This window comes from Spinacia oleracea, chromosome 5 (genome assembly GCF_020520425.1).
Source record: "Spinacia oleracea cultivar Varoflay chromosome 5, BTI_SOV_V1, whole genome shotgun sequence".
In the NCBI taxonomy this organism is placed as follows: Eukaryota; Viridiplantae; Streptophyta; class Magnoliopsida; order Caryophyllales; family Amaranthaceae; genus Spinacia; species Spinacia oleracea.
The window spans coordinates 58,710,480-58,726,640 of NC_079491.1; the positions used below are offsets into that span (position 1 = coordinate 58,710,480).

At 37.9% G+C, this 16,161-nt stretch overlaps 1 protein-coding gene and 1 long non-coding RNA gene across 6 annotated transcripts; both read left to right on the plus strand.

The window, feature by feature from the left end:
• The first annotated feature begins 206 nt into the window (after window positions 1-206).
• On the plus strand, window positions 207-3,506 carry LOC110787740 (uncharacterized). The gene is made up of 2 exons (XM_021992384.2): window positions 207-1,440; window positions 1,609-3,506. Exons 1-2 carry the CDS (start codon window positions 207-209, stop codon window positions 3,504-3,506), a joined length of 3,132 nt encoding a protein of 1,043 aa, XP_021848076.2.
• Window positions 3,507-9,345: 5,839 nt separating this feature from the next.
• LOC110787716 (uncharacterized) lies at window positions 9,346-15,459 on the plus strand. Of its 5 annotated transcripts, none has more exons than XR_008920592.1 (8): window positions 9,347-9,719; window positions 10,048-10,182; window positions 10,866-11,602; window positions 12,286-12,399; window positions 12,945-13,069; window positions 13,823-13,885; window positions 14,439-14,581; window positions 15,211-15,459. It is a non-coding gene; the product is annotated as an uncharacterized lncRNA (long non-coding RNA). The 5 variants fall into 5 exon arrangements; XR_008920591.1 differs by having other exon boundaries at window positions 9,348-9,719; window positions 10,866-10,979; window positions 11,468-11,602; window positions 12,286-13,069; XR_008920590.1 differs by having other exon boundaries at window positions 9,346-9,719; window positions 12,286-13,069.
• Window positions 15,460-16,161: the final 702 nt, after the last annotated feature.

The following is a 16,161-nucleotide window of genomic DNA, read 5'->3' on the forward strand; positions in this document are numbered from 1 at the left end:
CCAACTGAAACCAGTTAGCACTGGGAACAAGTTTCAGATACTAAAGATTAATGAAATTGATGATCACAATGAATTGATCCACAACACTGAAAGTCTTGGTTCTGCATCAGGGAAGGGGTTGAACACCCCTGCACCTGATGGATAGCATTCTTTGCTGGAATGTCAGAGGGCTAAACAGGAAAGATAAGCAGCAATTGGTGAAAGGTATGATTACTTCTCACCAGATTAAGCTGTTTAGCCTTCTGGAAAGAAGAATGAAATCTCACAGGATGGGTGACTTATATCTTAATGTTTACCCCTCCTGGTGCTTCACTTCTAATATCAGCTGTCATAAAAATGGTAGAATATTTGTAGCTTGGGATCCTGATTCCTTCACTGTTGATATCATCCATATGGACCCTCAAATGATTCATTGTAATGTCACTGCTAGATGTTCAGGTAAGGTGTTCTTCTGCACCTTTGTCTATGGCATGAATGATAGGAAAGGGAGAGAGCCCTTATGGGACCAATTACAACAGCTTGCATTACTTTGTAGAGGTGCTTGGGTTGTCATGGGTGGTTTTAATGCCCTGCTAGCTTTGGGTGACAGATTAGGCTCCACTTTTAGAGAAACTGAGATTCAACCTATGAGAGCTTGTATGAATGTATGCAGACTCACAGAAGTTAAAACCATGGGGAGATTCTTTACTTGGAATAATAAACAAGATGGAGAGGACAGGGTGTTTTCTAGGATTGATAGGGTATTAGCAAATGCTGAATGGGATGCACTATTGGAAAATGTTGAGGCTACCTTTCTTCCTGAAGGGGAGTTTGACCACTGTCCCATGGTACTTTCTTGCTACACTGCCAGAGCACAGAGGAAACCATTTAGATTCTATAACATGTGGATCACTGCACCAGGGTACCATGATCTCATTAGCAAAAATTGGGACAGATATGTATATGGGTGTCCCATGTACAGAGTTCTACAGAAGATGAAATGGATAAAAGCCGACTTGAGAGCTTTGAATAAAGAATCTTTTAGCAGTGTAGAAGCTGATAAGCATAGTTGTTATAGTGCCTTCTTGGAGGCTCAAAAACAGATGCATGCTGATCCTTGCAATAGTTCTCTTGCATCTGCTGAGAGAGCTGCTGGCCAATCTTACAAGTTGGCTAATGAGAGATTTATCTCTTTTCTCCAACAGACTGCCAAAGTTCACTGGTTGCAAAATGGGGATGAAAATACTAGGGCTTTCCACCAGAGCATCAAACACAAAAGGAAGAAAAATAGGATCCACTCTATTCAAAACCAGCAAGGTGTGTGGGTCAAAACAGATGAGGGGGTGCAAGATGCCTTTGTCCAGTTTTACAAGTCTCTTTTTTGCACTCGGCTGGAGAATAGGACCCATGTACAAACTGTAATAATGGATAAAGGGGCAAGACTTACTGAGAACCATAAGAGTATGTTGTAGTGTAACTTCTCTGTGGAAGATACTAAATCTGTTCTGGATGACATCCCAAACAACAAGGCTCCTGGTATGGATGGATTTGGCAGCTTGTTTTTCTAGCATTCTTGGGACACCATTAAAAATGATATACATGCAGCAGTTACAAATTTCTTCTCTACAGGGAAAATTTTGAAAGAAATTAATGTGGCTTCCATCACTCTTGTGCCTAAAGTCAGTGTTCCTGCAACTGTTGGGGACTTCAGGCCCATTGCTTGTTGCTCAGTTATTTACAAATGCATTTCTAAGCTCTTGTGTAGGAAACTCAATGATGTGCTTCCTGACATTATCTCCCCTAATCAGGGTGCTTTTGTGCCTGGTAGATCTATTCTGCATATTGTGCTTGTCTGTCAGGATTTGGTTAAGATGTACAGAAGCAGCCAAAAAGCTAAGTGCAGTTTGCTGAAGCTTGGCCTGAGGAAAGCCTATGATATAGTGGAATGGGAGTTTATAAGAGAGGTCATGACTGATCTTGGGTTCCCTACTCACTTCATCAGTCTCATTATGACCTGTCTTACCACAACTCAGTACTCCATCTTAATCAATGGTGCTCCTACTTCACTTATTCAGCCAAAGAGAGGGCTAAGACAAGGGGATCCCCTTTCCCCCCTTCTTTTCACCCTGTGTATGGAGTATTTCTCTAGAGCCATGATTACAGTGAGTGAGCATCCCCATTTTAGCTTTCACCCAAGGTGTAGGAGATTGTCTCTCAATCACCTTTGCTTTGCTGATGATCTACTGATGTTCTGTAAAGGAGACCCTGCTGTTGTTAAGCTCATGATGGATGGCTTCAAAGTGTTCTCTGCTACTACTGGTCTAACTGTGAATGCCTTCAAGTCCTCTATTTATTGTTGTGGGCTTAGTAGTTCTGAAAAGGAAGCTATTGCTGGCAACACTGGCTTCCAGTTTGGTACTCTCCCCTTCAGATATCTAGGGGTTCCCATTAGTGCTTGTAAACTAAAGCAAGCTGATTGTGAAGGGTTGGTGGAAAAGATGGTGGCCAGAATCAAAGTCTGGAGTTCCAGAAATATCTCATTTGCTGGCAGAACCCAACTGGTGAATTCAGTTCTTATGAGCATTTGTGTTTATTGGGCACAAATCTTCATCTTTCCAAAAGCTGTACTCAAGAAGATCAATGCTATTTGTAGATCCTATCTGTGGCATGGTAATTTTGATGACTGTAGGCCAGGTGCAGTAGCATGGGATCAGTTGTGTTGGCCAAAGAAGCAAGGAGGTTTGGGCTTTAAAAATCTCTTGTTATGGAACCAAGCTGTTGTGGGCAAGTTGGCCTGGGCCATTGCTCATAAAAAGGACAACTTATGGGTCAAATGGATTCACTCCCTTTATATTAAAGATAAACCATGGGTTCAGTTCACTCCCTCTGCTTCTGCTAGTTGGGTGGTGAAATGCATCTGTCAAGTTAAGGATTTCTTCTCTCAGGGTGTCTCTCCCCAGTGGCTTACTTCTACCAAATACTCTATTAAGGAGATGTACCAACTCCATCTTACCCAGAGGGACAATGTTCAATGGCACAGGTATGTTTGGAACAGACTTTCTATTCCTAAACATAGATTCATCCTGTGGCTAGCTACTCAAGATAAGTTAAAAACCAGAACAAGATTACATAAGTTTGGAGTGGTTGATGATTGCCTATGTCCAATTTGTGGTTCTAGTCCAGAAACTGTGGAACACCTCTTCTTTAAATGTGTACTTAGCCACAATGGTGGCAATGAAGTCATGAAAGGGCTTGGTTTTTCCCACTGCAGGGATGGGATTGGTCCCCTCTTCAAATGGCTGCAGAGATCTGCAGGTACTGAGTTTAGAAGAGCTGTTGCTTACACTACTACTGCTGTATTAGTGTATCATGTTTGGAAAGCTAGAAAGGCTGAGATTTGGAAGTCTCAGGTGCCTACTGTGCAAAGCCTTGTCAAAGCTGGTCAATCAGATGTAAAGTGTAGGGTTCAGAAACTAATTGGTAGGAAAGTTCATAGGAGAGATGTGGACTGGTTCCAGAAGTTGTAATGTGACTGTTTGGCTAGGGTTTGTTGGCTGAGTGCTCTTAGCCTTTAGGTTGGTTGGCTGAATGCTCTATGGAGTGCTCTCCCTCCCCTGTTGTAATTGGTGATTTGATTAATGAAATCTCACATCTTCACTTTCTACTTATACATCTTGATTTGGTTTTTCGTGAGATGGGTTGTTTGATGTAAAATACTTAAATGCGGTATTTTGAGAACGTTTTGACATCTACATAAAACAATTGAAGAAAACTACAAGTAAATAATTAGAAACCACAGGTCCACAAGACCATAACGACACACTATTCAATTTTACAATTACATATGTGATAGGTTGTCTTACACCCGTCAAAAATAAAATCCTAACGAATCCTTCTAACAATATAGCAGGGTAATTAAGCAAGGTAGAATTCATAGAGAGATGGATTTTTAAATCTAGATTTCAAGGTATGGTGAAACTAACAATGTCACGAATATTAAGATTGAAGATTTAAACTAAAATAAATAGGAAATCAATTTAAAATATCTAGGGCAATGGTTCACCATGTTTATAGTTCAAAATAAATTAAAACATCATCAACAATTCAAGTATTCAAAGTATCTAGAGCATGATTTAATCCTACGGTCGGGACTTAACACTCTCAATTCAACATATGCAGTACGGTCACCAACATAATTAGAATTGCTCGTTGTAGGTAAGCCTCTAAAAGTTGATCTTTCGATTCTAAACCCTATTAGCATGATTTAATCAAACAATTGATTAGGTTACAAATATTAACAATACAAACCTAAACTAGAAATATCAATGAATAATCAAATCATTAATAATAATAATAAATATTCATAGTATAAACATGGATTCCCAAACCCTAAGAAACAAGCTACTCAACCATGAAATAAACAATGAAAGTTAAATCTAAGAATGAAAACATAATTAAAAGCAATAAATAAAATAAAGAGAGAAACCAATAATACCTCAATGATTTACATTAATGGAGAATGAAGAAAAAACAGGGAAAACTAAGCTTAATTTTAATTCTAGGGAATAAAAGCATAAGGGAAATAAAAATAAATCCCTGAAATTATTTATACTCTTCCTAAAACTAAATCAATATAAATAAAATATAATAATTTAGAAATTAAAATATTACATAAGCTACGGTTTGATTGGACGAAAATAAGTGACTATACGGGAAGACCCAGAATAAGCAGCGATGAGCCATGGGCTGCGTGCCTGCGTTGCGCTCGCCAAAGCCCGCGGGAGCGGGATGGAGTGCCGGAAATCCCGCGAGTGTGAAGCAAGACCTACACGCAGACATCAGCTATGTAAAAGTTGCAAGAAAAACCCGCAGGTGTGGGGTGAGGCGCAGGTTGTGCTCGTCAAATCCCGCGGGTGCGGGCAGTAGGCGTGGCGTTGGGCGCGGCCCTACAATGCTCACAATGATGGGAATGAAATGATCCATACGATACTTGGCAATGCTTGCAATGATGAGTTTGACGATGCTTACAACGATTAGCTAGACGATCTACAAACTCCGACTCGATCACCGCTCTTAGGTAATCAATGCCATTCTATTTTCTCGACCAAAACCTTCGTTTTCAACACGAACAATCCGATTGTTGTCGTATCAACTCTAGATACTGCGGAAGCATTCAAATGACTATGAAATCACCAATATTAAGAAAAACACAAATGGAGTGTAATAGAGTACAATAACAATGACTTATGTAAATACCACCCTAAATACAACTAAGATGAGACGGTTGCCTAGAAATGCAACCTAAATACGCCTAAAATACCCTATACAAATATGATTCATCAAATTCCCCAGCAACCTAGGCTGTTGCTTGTCTCCAAGAAACACTAAACCAAAGACAGAGAAATGAAACGCACATGACTTTCATTAACCATGGTAAGACCAACCTAACCCTCGAGCAAAGAATCAAACAAAGTTATTAAGACATAAATCTAGCTCGGATACAAATAGAACCACAAAGTATCATGATCCACAATTGAAACACCAAGATTAGCCACAAACTGTTCTCAATCAAGCTAGTCGTCGCCACATACCTAGCAGAATATAAATATATGATATGATGCAACATGTGGTAAGATGACAATAGCAAGAAAATATTTTCACTTAATAACAAAACAAACATATTGATCAAGAGGTCTTTATAATAAGCTTGTAATGGGGCTAGGTACAAAGGAAGGGTAGGATATAATTTGGGAAAATGTGAGAGTAAGGTCCAACTTGGGGAGCAAAGGTGTAGACACCTAATTTGTGTCTCCTCTAATGGGATGATGACGAGATTATTATCCTTGCTAGGTGGTTGGTGCAACTCTGTGCGGAAGTCTCAATTGCTAAGGTATATTCCAAAATCCAAAGTCCAATCCCCGAGCCCGTTCCCCTTTCGGAACTCGGTACAAAATTCAATTTCCAAAAACCAAATTCAAAATCCAAACACAATCTCACCCAATGGACCTCTCCATTGGTATTACAAGGTCGTTTCCAATCAAAATGACATTAAGCAATCCAAATCGGGCGCCGGCCTATAAAATCGAGCATGCCGGGCCCCGACCCGTATAACTGAGTACAAAATACGAAATACGAATACAAGAAAAGGAGTGTTTTTAGATGTGAACCCAAGCCTTAACCTCCAAGAAAAACTACGTGACAAAATCGTACAAGCTCGTATAAGGTACAAGACTACAAGACAAACCCAAAGGACGGTGTCATCGTCCTTTTTGGCGGAACCCGGGACACGTCACCTGCGCCAAGCGCCAACGTGTCTTGGCGTTTAGCCGCCTTATCTCCTATATAAACCCTCATTTCCACTCCAAATGGGGAGGAAGATTTCAATACAACGTCGTAATATCAAATTTTCCTCTCAAATTCCCATACAAAATTCAAATTTCCAAATCTACAATATTCACTACAATTTCTAAAATATCTAAGAAATTGGGAGCACTAATCGGAAAACTACCCTAATCCTAAATAGGTAATTCCGAATCCATAATCAAATCATTATAATGTTTTCTACTCTTCTACATTTCTAAATTTAATATACAATTCCAATGATGTTGTCATTTGAGTTCATGCGCGCTCATGACTAACTAGGAAGCATATCCAAAAGTGCTAGTTTTGGGGAGGTTTTCACTCTTGAAACTCTTCCCAAATGATTTTCTAAGCACATTTTCAATATCAATATGCAAGATTCAAGCTTTATTTTCGAAAATGATTAGTAAAGTGATGAACTTTCATACTTGAAAGGTTTCTCCTTTACAACAATCATCATGAAATTTTACAAAATACAAATCTTTTCAAAGTTCAAGGATGTTTGAAAAAGTGCAAACCCTTCTCCAAACTAGAACACATGAACATTCAACTTTCTATGTTCAAATACAAGTTCTATTGACAATATTCAATGATGTTTAAGTGAGATCAATTCCTCCTTAAACTAGAATCAATTTCAAGTTAAGTAGCATATTAAAGGTGAGGCCTTTTTAACATTAAAAGGTCTAATCATTAAGAACCAAGCCTCCTAATTTCAATATTCAAGTTCAATATTCAAGTTCTATTTATATAATCAAAGTCAAGGATACTTTATTATGAGAAAACCATCTAAAGTTGATATTTTTAGAGAATTAAATCCGTGTCGGACACATTTATTATTAAGTAGTTGTTTGGCGTTCGGATCTCAAGTACAATAATGCAATTTCAATATCGTCATTTCAATATTTTCATTTCAATACCGCATTTCAATATCGCACTTTCAACACCGCATTTCAATATCGCACTTTCAATACCGCATTTCAATACCGCAATTTCAATAACGGACTTTCAATATCGCTCTTTCAATAATGCACTTTCAATATCGCACCTTTATTTTATGCTTGCAATTTCAATTCCACACTCTGTACTCACCTTTTTTAAGGTGATGTGGTTTTTTACGCATTTAAATAATTCCTACTATTTGTGATGATGCTTTACAAGTTAATTTCTTTCATCACCCCACATGCTAAATAAAATAATATACAAAAGGTTACATCACACTTAACAAAGATAATTTTTGGATAAACCGGCCTTAGGTTCCCTTAATTAACTTTAAAGAGAAGTGACCACGTACAAGTAGCAAATACAATGTTCTAAATGCATGATTCAACTGACTTAGTGTCATGATTAGGATTTCATGAAAACGATCCTTGTCTTATATTCAAATGTACTTGAGAAGCTTGCCAAATAAGTGGTTCGTTCCCGTGCCCGAATCACACACATTCGGTTTCTAAGATTCAATGCCTTATCCAAAAGAGTCAATTTTTGTCCTTCCAAACCGGACCCTTAAAATGTTTGGTGGCGACTCCTTCGAAATTCAAAATCTCAAAACCCGTAGGGAAATACAAAAAAATACGAAAATAAACCCCCCCTACAATCTGGCGACTCCACTGGGGATTTTCAAAATTTAAGTTCGAGTATGCGATCACCTTACGAGCAACCTGTCACTGCTGCGCTCAAGTGTTGAGTGCCAGAAGTAGCGCTGGGCGCAACCTCTGCGTCTGGCGCTGCTACTTGCAATCAGCACAGTGGCTTCCAGTTGCTGGTTGCCCATTTCTGCCCAAATATTCGAGTGGGAGTTCAGCTCAAATTTTGAACTTTGAAAGAGCCCTTCCAAACTTCGAGAACGAACGCCGAAAGTTTAACTTTTCAAGTACAATATTAAAATACAATTGTGATTCTAGGCATGTCATGCATATTTTCGAAAACCATACTTGTGCAAAACGAATTTCTACCTTGCCCAACATGAATGTGTTCTACATTCGGGCTAGCCCCGGGGGCAACGAAATGGTGATTCTTCATACGGTTCCTGACCAAAGTGTATGACCATTTTTCGTGCCTACTGAAACTTGACATTTGCTTGACGTTCCTGACGTCAAGCATGGAGGTCGTCCGCCAACCAACACCTCCCCTATGAGGAGGTGAAACAGTTGTTATTGAATGCCTCTTAGTCAAGCACCCTTTCAACACCCAAAGCCGACCACTTGCATCATACAAAACTTAGACCGACCTTAGGTTGAGAACTTTGCATGTCCCATTCATATTCATTCTAGTGTGACAACGTGCTATATATGCATTGTGTGGGCGTCTTTGCACGCGTGAATGGATAACCTCGAGTTCTAGCTTTGCAAAAACCGCCTCCAACTGGGAAACCTAACATCCTAAGAGCATCATCCAAACCTCATGCATCTAAAATCTCCAATTTAGGGTCTTCTAGGAGTGCCACACCATTTGATTCAAAACCCCTAAACACGCCTCACACGCAAATGCCAAATTCCAAATTCAAATTCCAAATCCAACGGCATTATAATGCAGGATTTTCAAGTCAAATTCCAAACTCAAAACCCAATCCAACGGCGTCATAATGTCGGATTTTCAAATCAAATTCAAAATTCAAAAACCAATCCAACGGCGTCATAATGTTGGATTTTCAAGTCAAATTCAAAATTCAAAAACCAATCCGACGGCGTCATAATGCAGGATTTTCGAGTCAAATTTCCAAATTCAAACCTCAAAAACCCAATCAAACGACGCTATAATGCCGGATTTCCAAATCAAATTTTTAAATCCAAGTTTCAAAAATCCAATCCAACGGCATCATAATTCCAAATCCAAGTCCTATGTGCAAGTTCCCAAGTTCCACTACTACAGTTTCGAAGCTAATGCGACGGTATCTCCAAGCCGTTGCATTAGAGGGTCAAATGCAACGCGTATGAGACTAATGCAACGGCAAGCCAATTAATATTTTACCGCCTACTGTATACTTTATTCCCTCCCATTAGTTTTCCCAATTTTCAAAATCGCGCACTCGAAATTTCCTTAAAGAAAAAGTGAAAAAAAAAGAAATAAAAAAATACACGCTGAGAGAAAATATCCAAGGAGAGACTGAGAGAAAATACGTAGTTAGGGTTCATCAATTTGGGCAAAGTCTAACAATTTGGTCTCCAATTCGCAATTAGGCTCGAGCTTATTTCGAATTTTTTTCAACTGACTGCGAAATTCTCTGCGAAATTCTCTGCAAAGTTCGAACGCGAACTTCTCTGCGAAATTCGAACGAGAAATTAGTCTATTCATCGAGTGGAAGGGTTGAATTGGGGCTTTCCACTAATAATTCGAACAAGTTAGAGGAGAAATTCTACTTCAACCATCTACTACTATTCACGGTATGTAATCGATTCACAATTCAGGTTTATGTATTAATAGTATGAATTTTGGATAGTTTTGTGAGGGTTTGTTCCATTGCTTCTCCGTTTTTCCGTTTTCCCCTTGTATTGCATTCTCCGTTTTCCCTTTTCTGGTAAGCATAATTCAGGGTTGTTCTGTTTTCTCCCATCTGCTACTGTTTGATATTTGTTATGTGTTCCCCCTTTTCTGGTAAGAATAATTACAGGTTTTTTAATATATTCATAGTTGATTATTGGAAGATATTTTGTAAATTTGTAATATTTGATTTAGTTAACCTTTCTTTACTAATGGATTTATATGATTTAGATTGCAGCCATTGTGACCCAACCGCCTTCTCAGAGGAATAGGGGTAGAAAGGTCTTGCCTTCTGCTGTTGCACAACATACCCTTGATAGGGGCTTCTCTTATGATCTCATTCTTGCGCCCGAGCGTGCCAGTGAGGTGATTATACCCGCTTCTCCATTTCCACTCATGTTCTAAAGTGAAAGACTGTGTTGCTATCTTTGTGTTGTATGCTTATGATGATTGAGAACATGAATGCAGTCACCAGGGAGCTATAATTGTGTCCTCTGGATGAAGTTTGAGCCTGAAAATTCTAAGAAATGTGATGTCCCATGTACTGCTAACTGCCTTATTCTTCATAACATACAACCAAATGTTGCGCATTAAATGCATTTGTCAGGGCACGAGTATTTCCATGCATCATTTATCTTGTTCTTTGCTCTTATTATGTCATTATTGGACTGCAAATTGGTATATGTAGAGATTTTAGAAGCTTTAATCTCACCAAGTATTAGTTATTGAATTCACAGTTTCAAAAAAAAACAGTAGCTTCTCTTATTGCTTAGCGGGAACTGGTAAGGTACTAGTTTGCATGTATTTAGAACTCCAAAGACCTTCCATGCATCATTTATCATGTTCTTTGCTCTTATTATGTCATTATTGGACTGCAAATTACTGGAACTCAAGTTTAGGAACTGAACCAGTGAAGTTGTTTACTGAAAGGTTTCTGCAAACATTTAACATTGTTGTACGTGTTAATACTTGACAGACCTTTAACATTTACAGTACCACGGTCTGGATTTAGTTGTCACTTTGCTAGCTAATTACGCCATCACATGCAGACAATGCAGTAACAATTAATTCCAGATGAAAAGGGAACAAAACAAAGGAATAAATGAAAACATTACAAGATTTGTACTGCTGTAAGATCTGCTAATGAAGCCGCAATATGTCCAGTAAGCCCCTTCGAACTAAGATTTCTGATCACAAAAAATTCAAACAGAACATATTAACTTGAGAATTGTTTAAGAGATACTAAAAATAGGATGTAGAAGCTTACAGTGATATTATTCTGGTTGAGTTGGAACTGTCATAGTTGCAGTCCACGCCAGTCCCTCTCGCTAGGGGATATGTTGCTACAAGCAAAGTCGAACTCTTTGACTTTCTCTATGATCTTCACTGTCTATGATCCCTCTCGCTGAGTTTTTCCGTTTTCCCCTTGTATTGCATTCTCCGTTTTCCCTTTTCTGGTAAGCATAATTCAGGGTTGTTCTGTTTTCTCCCATCTGCTACTGTTTGATATTTGTTCTGCGTTCCCCCTTTTCTGGTAAGAATAATTACAGGTTTTTTAATATATTCATAGTTGATTATTGGAAGATATTTTGTAAATTTGTAATATTTGATTTAGTTAACCTTTCTTTACTAATGGATTTATATGATTTAGATTGCAGCCATTGTGACCCAACCGCCTTCTCTGAGGAATAGGGGTAGAAAGGTCTTGCCTTCTGCTGTTGCACAACATACCCTTGATAGGGGCTTCTCTTATGATCTCATTCTTGCGCCCGAGCGTGCCAGTGAGGTGATTATACCCGCTTCTCCATTTCCACTCATGTTCTAAAGTGAAAGACTGTGTTGCTATCTTTGTGTTGTATGCTTATGATGATTGAGAACATGAATGCAGTCACCAGGGAGCTATAATTGTGTCCTCTAGATAAAGTTTGAGCCTGAAAATTCTAAGAAATGTGATGTCCCATGTACTGCTAACTGCCTTATTCTTCATAACATACAACCAAATGTTGCGCATTAAATGCATTTGTCAGGGCACGAGTATTTCCATGCATCATTTATCTTGTTCTTTGCTCTTATTATGTCATTATTGGACTGCAAATTGGTATATGTAGAGATTTTAGAAGCTTTAATCTCACCAAGTATTAGTTATTGAATTCACAGTTTCAAAAAAAAACAGTAGCTTCTCTTATTGCTTAGCGGGAACTGGTAAGGTACTAGTTTGCATGTATTTAGAACTCCAAAGACCTTCCATGCATCATTTATCATGTTCTTTGCTCTTATTATGTCATTATTGGACTGCAAATTACTGGAACTCAAGTTTAGGAACTGAACCAGTGAAGTTGTTTACTGAAAGGTTTCTGCAAACATTTAACATTGTTGTACGTGTTAATACTTGACAGACCTTTAACATTTACAGTACCACGGTCTGGATTTAGTTGTCACTTTGCTAGCTAATTACGCCATCACATGCAGACAATGCAGTAACAATTAATTCCAGATGAAAAGGGAACAAAACAAAGGAATGAATGAAAACATTACAAGATTTGTACTGCTGTAAGATCTGCAAATGAAGCCGCAATATGTCCAGTAAGCCCCTTCGAACTAAGATTTCCGATCACAAAAAATTCAAACAGAACATATTAACTTGAGAATTGTTTAAGAGATACTAAAAATAGGATGTAGAAGCTTACAGTGATATTATTCTGGTTGAGTTGGAACTGTCATAGTTGCAGTCCACGCCAGTCCCTCTCGCTAGGGGATATGTTGCTACAAGCAAAGTCGAACTCTTTGACTTTCTCTATGATCTTCACTGTCTATGATCCCTCTCGCTGAGTTTCCTTCTCCTGGGTATCCACAATTGAGGTTCTGTCTGTGTGAGTGTGTTCATACATACAGTACTTTAACATTAAGTTTTTTTGCAAATTTTATGGTGCAGCAAAGTTTAATCTGTAAATGTTATCTGGGGCATGGGCTGATTCCTTAAGAATTGTTGAAACATAAGCAATGCAAGTCGAGGGCAAGTCAACTGAACCTCATGCCCTGCACCCCTGATACAGATACAGATTCCTCAAGAATTGTTGAAACATAAGAATTCTTCTTCTGGTACTAATCCTTGCTACTCGTATCTTCAGATACAGATGCAACAGCATTCAGGGCAGTCTTAGCAGTGGCTATTGCTTTCGCAGCAATAGCGGCTTTTTCCTCAGCAGCAGCTCGTGCAGCTTTAGCTGCCTTAGCTAATATGTACAACATACAGGTGTTGGTTGTCTCAGCTTGTTAGCTGATTTGTTTTTTGTTCTTGAGATTGCAGTATTTTTTGCTTTGTATTAACTGCTTATTCCTTTTGGTAATAATAATTTATTTGCCAAAATAAACTTGAGATGGATGCAAGGGAAGCCTTAGAAAGAGATAGTTCAGTGATGTTTATGACAGTTCCCTTATTTCTGAACTAATAAAGCAAACTAGCATGAATTGGCAATGAATGAAGGAGCCTTTTTCTGAAGAAACAGATGCAATTCCCTTATATTAGAGGGTGTCATCTGAATTTTCTGTGTTGTTGTGCTTGGTGGGTGTTGCAGTTTTCAGTTTCTCTGTGCCTGTAGGAAGTTGTAGCTGCTTGGTTTATTTTGTTCTAAGTAGGCTTCTAGGTGGTTTTTTTGCTGTGAAAGCAGTGGAACTGTTGTCTGCTAGTATTTCAGCTGGATGGCTTCTTGCTGTTATTTTTTGGCGTGTTATTTTGGTTAGCTTGCCATTTAGTTTTGCAGTGGAACTATAGTCTAATCTTTGTATTAATACATTGGATATGGTGAACATTTAAATGATAAAAGTTATCTGATACTTTCCACTATGATCATGGAATTCTTATTTCAGGGTATAACCTCCACTGTGATCTCGTATAAACTAAGAATTGTGGCAGATATTATCTTTTTCCATGACTGCTAAGGAGAAACTTGAAATGTGACTAGGAGGTGTTCAAGGATGACTAACTTTTTATAATGTTGCATTTCAGTCTAGCAGCAGCTCTTAATCCAAACCCAGTGCACTGTTGCAACTTCTCACAACCAGTACTACTGTAAGTTCATTTAAAAAACAAATGTTCGTGACTTTTCTGTAGCCACTCCATTCAGAAAACAAGTACTATCATCAATAATACCATGCTTCAACATTCTATTTTTTGTTTTTCGCCTATGCTTCATAGCCAGCCAAGTCTCTGTTTTATTTTGAGATTTGTGAACTGCTAAAACCATCTTAGACTTGGTGATACATTCTGATGTTTGGTTGGTTTATTGGTTGTTGAATTAAAAAACCGTGTTAGTTTTGGGTTGAATGCTATGACATGAAAAGTACATGTTCTGCTTAATCCCGTAACTGTGAATATATACAGTTTGAGGTGCAAGTCTAATCAGACCTTACTTGGAGTCTATGAATATAAGTGTTTTGTTGTGCTATGCGGACCACGTGGCTGTGAGACTTAATGCTAATTTTGCATTTTGCATGCTTACCGGTCTTCTTTGGGATTTAATCTCTTGTTTTCACAAGTCATATGTTAGTTTATAAAATATGTGAGTATGTGGATCATGGATCTATTTGTTTCACTTCCTAACACAATTATGAATTTATTCCAGGGAAGAAGGTTGGCAGGAGATCTGAACATAACAATCCAGAAGAAATAATAGAACAAGTTGATAGCAGGACAATAGCTGTGTCACCTCTCCCATATGATGTGAAGCTTGAAGATGTAGAATCTTTCTTTTCTCCGTTTGCGAAGGTAACTAAAGCTTTTCTACGAGGTCTTTTTGCAAGTGAATGGAGTGGAGTAATTTTTGCAGCTTATTTTGTTATTATCTATTAGGAATTTGTTGCACTTTGTCTGAAGTGCTATCAAAGCTTGAATCAGTTCTCGACAAAGAAACTCCACCATTTCCAGTGGGATAAAAGCCAGTGCCATAAGCCAAAGGTTGAATGCCCATCACCCCAGAACTGTACCAAAGGGCCCTAGGAGTAACCATAGGAATCCCATAACCAAGAATGCCATAACCACTCATGGATAACCCTTCATTTCTGTCTATTAACTACTGAAATATATGGATCGTTTTATACCTTATTTAATTTTAATAAGTTTTCGGTACATGATTCAATTTTGTAATATAGTAGGTTCCAATTGCAGAAATATCTGTCATATATATCATGTTTTTTGTAAATGCAACATCTATAAAGAATGAATACCATGCTCCCTTTGTCAAATTTTAGTAATTTTAGTCGTATCTATGTATTGCTTACTTTTTTTGTGAAATTTCATGCTTTTATTTGAGTAAACATGAAGTTATTATATTATTTATCGTGTTTTAGCTAGTGCACCATCTTTAACTTGTGCACATTCTTGATTTAAACTTACAGGAGCATGGTGAGCTAAATGGAGAAGAAATGTAAATCTAGCAAATAAGACGATAGAGGCTCTTGTTTGTTTTTGAGTCATTTTGTGATTTCTATTAATGTTGAATTTTTTTATATAGATGTTAATTTTATGTTTTTGGTCTTTAAAAACACTAAGTTAGTTAGTGAACAACTATTTTGTAATGCATGTGTCCTACGGGCACTAATATTGTAATATTACTCTTTAAGTCAATGAAAATCTTTTGTTATTGACATCCTTTCTTAATTTAGAAAACTAATTTTAATTTTAATTATTATTATTATTATTATTATTTATTATTATGAATAAATGAACCCGTTGCATTAGGTGCTCAACAGATTTATTTTGACAATAAATTACCGTTGCATTAGGCTAAAACGCGTTGCATTATTTCTTTAAGCCAACATAGATAACCGTCGCATTAGCTAAAATAATCGTCGCATTAGCTTAAATGACCGTAGCATTAGCTAAAATACCCGTCGCATTAGCTAAAGATCTAATGCGACACCCCATCTAAGGACCGTCGCATTAGATGCTTATCTAATGCGACGGTATTAATTTCCCGTTGCATTAGGTCACTGATCGTCGCATTAGGCCTAATGCAACGCCACCGGATGCAAGGGTCATTTGTCGTCGCATTAGGTCTAATGCGACGGATTTTGATGCCTAATGCAACAATTTTAGGCGTTGCATCTGATAAGAAATGTAGTAGTGTTCAAATGTCCAAATCCATGATGGCGTAATGCCAAATTTTCGAGTCCTTACTCAAAACCTTTCAAAATCAAGTTCCAAATCAAATCTCAAATGCCTAAACCCATGGCGGCACAACGCCGGGTTTTCAAGTTAAAAAATTCCAAAGCCTTCAAATTGTTAGGTTATGATACATATAACTTAATATAAATCATGCGGAAAAACCATAAAAGCTAGGATTCCAA